The 9,387-nt window shown below is 37.6% G+C and overlaps 1 protein-coding gene across 1 annotated transcript; it reads left to right on the top strand.

Annotated features, from left to right (window-relative positions):
• The first annotated feature begins 5,986 nt into the window (after positions 1–5,986).
• Positions 5,987–8,539, top strand: LOC113109064 (gastrula zinc finger protein XlCGF8.2DB). Its single transcript, XM_026272594.1, has 2 exons — positions 5,987–6,286; positions 7,433–8,539. Exon 2 carries the CDS (start codon positions 7,469–7,471, stop codon positions 8,426–8,428), a length of 960 nt encoding a protein of 319 aa, XP_026128379.1. The 5' UTR covers positions 5,987–6,286; positions 7,433–7,468; the 3' UTR covers positions 8,429–8,539.
• Positions 8,540–9,387: the final 848 nt, after the last annotated feature.

Raw genomic sequence — 9,387 nt, 5'->3', positions numbered from 1 at the left:
TTCTTATTCCATTGTCAGTGTTGGGGAAAGTTACTTTTAAAAGTAATGCATTGCAAGATTGTGTTACTCCCTAAAAAAGTAACTAATTGTGTTACTTTTGTGATACTTTTTAAATATAAGAAGGACTTCATTGTTTTTAACATAAGAAGTCATTTTAGTAACACTTTCCATGAAGCCTGTATTTATAATACATTATAAGGGTATTCACGAGTTCACGCTTACATACAATTAGCTGAGGTATGGTTTGCTTATTTGGCATGCTGTCCGGGGAAGGGCTCCGAGCTCGGGAATAGCCCGAACCTAGAACCTCCCGGTCTATTTATAAAGTGAACTTAAAGTGAGGAGATGGGGTGGAGGAGGGATGCTGATAAACCTCCAATGGATAGAGGTAAGTCAGCGATATTTATACTATGGGATTGATTACTTGAATATGGTACACCTGTGTTGATTAGGCTAAGTATCTCATGCGCTCCTTCCGAATCTTGTTAATAAAACATCAAAGTGTTATTTGAGTGTTTCTGTGGAGATAAGGCTAATTAATTGATGTGAGCTTAATACTCCAACTGAAAAAAAAATGCAATGTTGTGACGAGTGGGGTGGGGCCGAGAGCCATGGGAACGAAGCGAGGCCGGTGGAGTGATTGGAAATGAGTGACACCTGCTCGACCCACCGGTCTCGAGTCCCACGGAGGAGATGGAAGGATATAAAACAGGAGCGACGACAGTGACGGAAGAGAGAGAACCAGGCCTGGATTTTAGTTTGTGGTTTGATTTTGTTTTGTGTTTATTTTGATGATTAAAGATTCAGTTTGATTGTCTGCCAGTTCTTGCCTCCTTCTTCCCAAGATTATGAAGTTTTTAATGCGTTACATTGGTGCCGATAAGGCCACCTCAGCGTGCTTGATGCCCAGACACGTAAGGCATCGTTCCTGATCATCTCCTGTTCCAGGTAACAACTGCACCCAGAAACAAATGGGTGAAATGGCATCCTTATAAGGACGTCTTTAAAAAGACACACCTGTGAAGCTCTTTCAGAGAAATTTGCTCTGTGGGAAATGCTCTTTTAGTGCTGTGGCACACAGGAGAATTGGCTCCTAAGTGAAAAGCTGGTATGCATTGTATCTGCTGCCTTATTATACTCATGCTGTGATCAGTGGCAGCTGGATGCAATAATTGAATGCTAATGTGCATTGGCTCATTTAGTTCACAATCAAAGTAGATTGGTCTATTGAAGAGATATCCCAATTCGTCGGTCACCATCGTGACGTTCAGTGTGACTGACTGAAAGGGAACTCGCATTACTCCGTGTCATGTCTCTAGCGCTAAGCGACAGTTCATGAGTTTAAATACTCATTGCAGAATCAGGAAAATATGAATAATTGTAAAAAAGCAAAAGTGAATATAAAAGCAGCATTTTATTTTATATTTTGTACTGTCCAGAATAAGCAATTAAGTTATTGCGCAAAAAAAATAAAAAATGTTTTACAATAAGTTTACATGTACAGTACCGCCGGTTCCTTTAGCATACGCAGAGTATGCTGTTTTCATAGGGCATCGAATCCCAGGGGGGCACCATGCCAGTTGCTCATTAGAAGAAAAAAAAAGCGCTGTTCCTCATTCTTGCTTGCGACCAATCACACCTCATGTTCGCGGCTGAGATTAATGCAAATGATCATAACTGATGGATGGACATCTATGCTCCTGAAAAGATATTCAGGTACAATATTGGTATCGGCTACACTTTTCTAACGTCCATAGCAATCGAGGAGAATGACTTACAGTCATAAAAACAACTGTAATTGTTCAGTATATGCCTCAGGCTTGCATGTAATTGTCAAGTCAGTTATCAGACTCCTTAGTTATCCTTGGCAAACTTTGACAATTGGTTGAACTGGCTCATTTGGTTATTTTTGAGTCAGACACGCTATTTCAGCATTGCATCTTCCTTCACAACTCGGAAAAAAAAGTTAAATTAATTTGTTCCCTGCCTTGTGTTGTACAACCTGCATTTAAAATCAGAATGATGTTCCTGAGAAACATCTCAAAATAATTATTCATTCAAGAATCAGGTATCACTATTCCCTTCAAGTTTGTTCTTTCGTTTAAATTGATTTATTTTTATTCCGAGTTTTATTTTTCATTAGTTTTATTTCTGTAAACTCTTGTTTCATTTATTATATTATCTTCTGTGCCATGCTATGTTACCTTGCATATTGTCTTGTTCATGTTCTTCACTCCTGCCCCACCCTGTATCCTGAGGTTTCCTGCACTGACTCTCACTGGCTGGCAGCAAGGCTGGTGTATCTATCTGATATACTGTACTTAAGTATTTAACCTCTGGCTCTGTGAGCCTTCGTCCTAGAAATAAGACTGGTGCTACTGTACATCTGAGAAATCAAGGCTTCTGGTTTTCTCTTCTTCCTCACCATTAACCTGCTTGGTGCTTCCTCTTCTTCCATAGCCCTCAAGCCTATTGTCACTGAGGAATGGTTAGGCCTGTCATTGTGTCATCTACTGTTTGCACTGTGTTTCACATCTCACTCTCCTTGCTGTGCCCTGTGTACACCATCACTTGCAGATCCGGGACAATATTTCTTCTTGTCTTATTGTTTAAAATTTAGCTATGAGTTTCTAGCTAAAAAAGCTTTTTTTCTGTTTTTCTCTGTTTAATGTTACATTACATATGTTCTTTCCCCCATATATGGAAGTAAATGGCTGCCATCAACTTTCTGCACCAAGATTCTTCAGAATATCTTCATTTGCAGTTCTGGCATTTATAGTTATATATTTATGTAATATGCTATATGTAAGCATATGTATGTTACCTAAAGCTTATTGTGTGCAAATAAATAAATAAGAATCAATAAATAAAATTAAATAATACAATTAAATAGAAACAAAAACACATTATACCTTGCAGCAGCCAAAAGTTTAGTGAAGCCATTCAAGCGATGAAATAGAAAATAACTCTGAATATTTTAAATTGTGATCTTAAATAATGGATAATATTACAAAAGTAAATATTATAAATATATCCTACCTTTATTGGTCCGTGTGTGGTCATGATGATGCTTCCTCTCGCATCTGCAGAATGAAAGCAAAGCCGTTAGGATGAGACTGTTAAACCCTCCCAGTGCACACAAATCCTCTAGGTTTCTGTTGTGTGTCAAATCCTCTAGGAGCCTGTTCTGCAAAGATGAAACCTACCCATTTACTGGAATTTCAATTAATGACCTTGCCAGGAAACAAATGTCTTTTACTCGGATGATGCAAACCAAAAATAATGCGTGCGGCTTTAGGGCACTTTGTGTTATCAAATGAGCCACCTTTTGGTACTTAAACAACCATCAAATAATCAATGCATGATATCTAATGATATTTTTATAAAATAGCATGGGTCTCTTAAATAAATTTATATATTTTAAATGTAAAAAAAGTATAATTGTTTTAAAATTCTGAAAGTTAGAATATCAGTAGGTACCTTCTTGAGCCATGGCATACAATTCTGTTAAATGGGCTAATATAAAAAGAAAACAACATAGGTAATTTCAGATTAAATCATTTCATTTTTAACAGCAAATTGACACTTGTCTTTGGTGTGCCATAGCAACAACACCATGAATGTATTTAAATAGAAAATCAGGTGCTTCTCAATAAATTATATCGTTGTGAAAAAGTTTATTTCAGTAATTCAACTCAAATTGTGAAACTCTGGTTTTAAATGAATTCAACGCACACATACTGAAGTAGTTTAAGTCTTTGGTTATTTTAGTTTTTTAGATTTTGGCTCACATTTAACAGAAAACCCACTAATATCAACAAGTTAGAATATGGTGATCTGCCAATAAGCTTATAAATTCAAAACACCTGCAAATGTTTCCTGAGCCTTCAAAATGGTCTCTCAGTTTGGTTCACTAGGCTACACAGTCATGGGGAAGACTGCTGATCTGACAGTTGTCCAGAAAACAATCATTGACACTCTTCACAAAGAGCCACAAACATTCATTGCCAAAGAAGCTGGCTGCTCGCAGAGTGCTGTATCCAAGCATGTTAACAGAAAGTTGAGTGGAAGGAAAAAGTGTGAAGAAAAAGATGCACAACCAACTGAGAGAACAGCAGCCTTATGAGAATTGTCAAGCAAAATCAATTCAAGAATTTGAGTGAACTTCACAAGGAATGGACTGAGGCAGGGTTCAAGGAATTTTGGATACAGTTGTCGTATTCCTCTTGTTAAGCCACTCCTGAGGTGTCTTACCTGGGCTAAGGAGAAGAAGAACTGGAATGTTGCCCAGTGGTCCAAAGTCCTCTTTTCAGATGAGAATATATTTTTTTTTTATTTTATTTGGAAACCAAGCTCATAGCCCAAGTTACCTGAAGTCTAGTGTTAAGTTTCCACAGTCTGTAATGTTTTGGGGTGCAATGTCTGCTAGTGTAACTGCACCCGTTTACCAATAAATTTTGTAGCGCTTCATGCTTCCTTCTGCTGATCAGTTTTTTTGAAGATGTTGATTTAATTTTCCAGCAGGATTTGGCACCTGCCCAAACTGCCAAAAGCACCAAAAGTTGGTTAAATGACCATAGTATTGGTGTGCTTAATTTGCCAGCAAACTCACCAGACCTGAACCCCAGAGAGAATTCAGCTGATTGTTTTCCAGACACTTTCAGGTCCTGAAGAACTAACTGTCCATATCCGATGTAATAAAACTGGCCACAGAAGTGTACTCAGAACTGCAATTACAAGTATGCAGATGAATGCAAAACAAACAAAGTTAAAAAAAAAAAAAAAACAGTGTCAGTCATTCGCAAGTTCGGCTCTGTTTAAAATAAATAAATAAAATGAATAGGCTAATAATAAAAAATAATATGAATAACCTTTTGTTGTTTTTGTTAATATTAAACCTGAGCAGAACAATATGACAAGGGAGGGTGATGATATCTAAATGATTAGAATAGAAAAAAAATAACTTGTACACACAATGACAGAAATAATAATAGTCAAGTCAAGTCACCTTTATTTATATAGCGCTTTACACAAAAGGAGTGCATCAAAGCAACTGAACAACATTCATTAGGAAAACAGTGAGTCAACAATGCAAAGTGACAGTTAAAGGCAGTTCATCATTGAATTCTGAATGGAGAAAAAACATTGGGAGAAACCAGGCTCAGTTGGGGGGCCAGTTCTCCTCTGACCAGATGAAACCAGCAGTTTCCAGGTTGCAGCAAAGTCAGTTTGTGCAGAAGAATCATCTGTTTCCTGTGGTCTTGTCCTGGTGGTCGTCTAAGACAGGGTCTTTAAAGGGGATCTGTATCTGGGGCTCTAGTTGTCCTGGTCTCCGCTGTTTTTTACATCTGTAGAGGTCCTTTCTAGGTGCTGATCCGCCATCAGCGGACGTGGAGGATTATAATGTAAAAAGAGCTCATTCAAATACTGAGGTGTTAAACCAGGGCTTTATAAGTAATAAGCAATCTTTTAAAATCTAGACGATGTTTGATAGGGAGTGCAGTGTTGACAGAACCGGGCTAATATGGACTTCCTGGTTCTAGTAAGAACTCTAGCTGCTGCATTTTGGACTAGCTGTAGTTTGTTTACCAGCTGTGCAGAACAACCACCCAATAAAGCATTACAATAATCTAACCTCAAGGTCATAATTGCATGGATTAATTTCTGCATTTGACATTGAGAGCGTAGTCCTTAATTTAGATATATTTAATAATAATAATAATAGTAATAGTTTATAGGCCTACATACCTGTCACTCATTATATAAAAAAAAAGGATGAAAGGATGAAAGCCTTTAATTTCTTAGGCCATTCCATTTTAATTTATTAGTATTTATGGAGGCAAAAAAAAAAAAAATCGTAAAAAATAAAGGTATTTTTTTCTCTTAAATTCGTGTTTGGCATATATTAAGGCAATTATAATTACATAAGTAAATATAACCAAGTAATGTTCTTGCCATTAGACAAACTTTTATTTTGATAGAACGACAGGCTGCTTAGGCTACTCTATGGCTCCCACCAAAGCCAGAAACTGATTTTCCTTTGTTTACAGCACCAATGATAACATCGCTGTCAGTTCGTGTGATTTTCGCTAAAAACCTGAAAATGCTTCTTGCATTACATGTCGCCATTCTGCAGTAATGACCGTTCATCCGTGCTGACTGAGCGTATACTATAGAACCAAATTGACAATTTGACGCGAACCGTATGGAGTAAATAATGTAGCGAACTAAGAGATATTAACAGAAGCTTCACTTATGTTTTTTGGCTGAAAAGGTGCAGAAACGGGTAAGTTGCATGTTTTTGCAGTTGCTCTTGGATGTTGCATAATCACGAACGGAGTGAAATCTGTCTATCAAATCAGTTCTATCCTAAAAAAAAATATATCCCCTTTTCAATTCAGCCTTGCGTCATTCTGCTTGTCTCTCGTGAAGAAGTCAACGGGGAACATGTACACCACGCCCAGTTAGACAGCGACGAGAACATCCTCAGCTGGGATTGTTTGCTTTGTTTGAGCATGTTTGGGGTGTCTGATGATAGTGGCCGTCCTCAAACTATTTCCAGGAAAGGGATGTGTAAAATATAAATTTAACCGGCTGTGCTTAACAATATATAATAGGTTTTTGTAAGTTATTAATGATTTGTTTTTGCTAGATGAACATACACATATAATCAAGGCGTTATAGAGTATGACACAACTTTAAGTTATAGCTAGACTGGCCAATTCAAGTATTTAAATGATTGATAAGCTAATATACCCTCCCTTCCTTTATCAATTTAAACACAATCATCATGGCTAATTTTGAAATAAGGAGGCCTAGGCTAAAAAGTAATGTTGAATAATTTCTGGAGGATGTTAAGCCATTATCACTACAACAGTACAGTACACACACTCCCCAACCTTGAGCTGAGACATCAAATGCCAGGAAAAATACATTTCACCCTTTTAAGAGCCCTGCATAAAGTGTAGGCTCTGGTAAATATCTTCTAGCTAGGCCATATGATAATGTATTTGATATTTAAATACTGCTTTCAAAAATGTTATACTGTACAAGTCCTTACTTTAACCAAGAGCCGATTGAAAGGATTTGTCAGTTCATATTTAGCTGTAATTAGTTATACACGAGGCATTTTTTATTTTTATGTTTTATTTATTTATTATTATTGCCCTTTAATTGCACCTGTAATAAATGCTGAGTCATTCATTGTACACTGAAAAATAAAAATGGATGTAAAAATATATTTCTTTTAGAAATTGAATCAATTGCACAAATAATTATAAAGAATTAGCAAGTGATATATTGAATTACTAAAATAGATTTATTTGGCATAAAATAAAATTCTCCTATGCAGTTTTTTTTTTTGTATTACTTTTTTTTTGACAGCATATAATCAGACTAAACTATAAGTTTTATTAATGTTTTTTTGGATTAGGTGTGATGGCTTTTGTTCAGCTCTGAGTCATCCGACATGTCTCACTCTTCCAAGCCTCGATCCCATCCTTGTGGCCTTTGCGACAAATCTTTTGCCCAGATATCCATGCTGACCAGACACCAGCAGCTGCACACCTCTCGCCTGGTTCTACATAAACGCTCCCATGCTGCGGAGAAGCCTCATACCTGCCGGCTTTGCTCCAAGACCTTCATCTCGTCGGCTCACCTTGCCTTGCACCTGCGCTCGCACAGCGGAGAGAGGAAGTACAAATGCAGTGTATGTTCCAAAATGTTCATGCAATCGTCCCAGCTTATGCGCCACAAGACCATCCACACTGGCGAGAAACCCTTCAAATGCCCAGATTGCAATAAGTGCTTCGGCCGTGCCTCACACCTGAAAACCCACCGTAGGCTCCACACTGGTGAAAAACCCTTCAAATGCACACAGTGTGAAAGGGCTTTTACGCAAAAGGCCGGACTTATTATACACTTGCGCTTGCACACAGGTGAGCGCCCTTTTAAGTGTGAGAAATGTGGCAAGGCCTTCCGCACGTCAGCCCACCTGCTTAACCATCAGGCTCTGGAGCTGGGAGAGGGAAGATACACCTGTGCCACGTGCAACAAGGGCTTCAGGTCTGTGTCCATGCTAAAACAACACGAGAAAAGCCACCAGGGCAGCGGGATGCTGTGTTGTAGCGTGTGCTCGGGGGCCTTCGCTCATTCCTCCTATCTGCAGCTCAAACTGCACTTGCAAAACGGAGAGCAGCTTTTCCATTGCAAGGTGTGCAACAAAATCTTTGTGAAGATGTCCACTTTTGAGAAACACTGCAGAAAACATCAGACAGAGATGGACGGATGTGAGGACAGGGAAGTAAAAGAGGAAGACGATCCCCCATTTGAGCTGCATACTGCTGTGTCCCCAACGCCTTCGACGTCAGAAGTCAACACACGCTCCAAAACAAGAGCCAAAATTAAGAGTACAGCCGAAAGCTCTTAAGAATTGAAAGGTATAACATTCACGTAATGTCTTTCTGTATTTGTGATGTATGACATAAAATACGCTTTCATCTGCTCTTAGTTTTGTAAAATAATAAAGATAATTCTCTGCATGCATGCAATACAGTCTTATAGACCATGCACAGTTGTACAAAATCATGCCTTTGCACATTTTTTTACATTTAACTTAATTTAATGATTTTTTTTTTATATCTTATCAAAAAGTGGTGTAAATCTATATCTTATCAGCTTTGAAGATACAGGGGATGCATCATTATACTACATACAGTTACCTTACTTGGAACAAATTCTTTAGTTGTTAAACCCCATCAAAAATACTAAAACTTACTACTACACATATTATATCTGAAACTGTAAGAGAATTGAGACAAACACAAAATGTGAACCCTCAGAAACTTCACGGTGATGAAAGGCTTTTGCTTCTAAGAATGTAATAGCCATTCAGCAGATATCAGCACAGAAAATGTGGAAAAACATTCAGACCGGGCCAAGCCTTATGCACAAATCATTTCATAATGTCATAATGCACAATTTATAACATTTATGTTTAAGTAATAGAGTAATAATATAGGTGTGCAATCAGCTACATGCAACTGACAAATATAGAGAATATATAAATGCTTGCATATAAATCGACAATACATAGATGCTTGGACAATCCATGCAGGGTTATCATAATCCACAATGTATTCTGCAGTAAAAATGTTTGATTATACTGTTCGCACAGAATAGATGTTTAACATTTATTTAAAATAAAAAAAATATATATATATTGTTTAAATGGATTTCTGTGGTTGTTTCCGTTTTTCAGTGGAACTTGATGTTTATTATTATGTGTATGCTGTTAGAGAGCCACACAAGGCAGCATCTGTGACTGCATCTGCCTGGGTGTCATCATATCCAAGCAGAATGTGTTATCTGTGACAGAATCACAACCAG

Source organism: Carassius auratus, chromosome 9 (assembly GCF_003368295.1).
Source record: "Carassius auratus strain Wakin chromosome 9, ASM336829v1, whole genome shotgun sequence".
NCBI classification, from domain to species: Eukaryota; Metazoa; Chordata; class Actinopteri; order Cypriniformes; family Cyprinidae; genus Carassius; species Carassius auratus.
Note: the sequence above shows the minus strand (reverse complement) of the source record. Positions and strands in the feature narration are given on the sequence as shown.

Excerpts from the sequence above, each read along its gene's own strand:
- LOC113109064 (XM_026272594.1), top strand. The coding sequence starts at position 7,469 with ATGTCTCACTCTTCCAAGCCTCGATCCCATCCTTGTGGCCTTTGCGAC.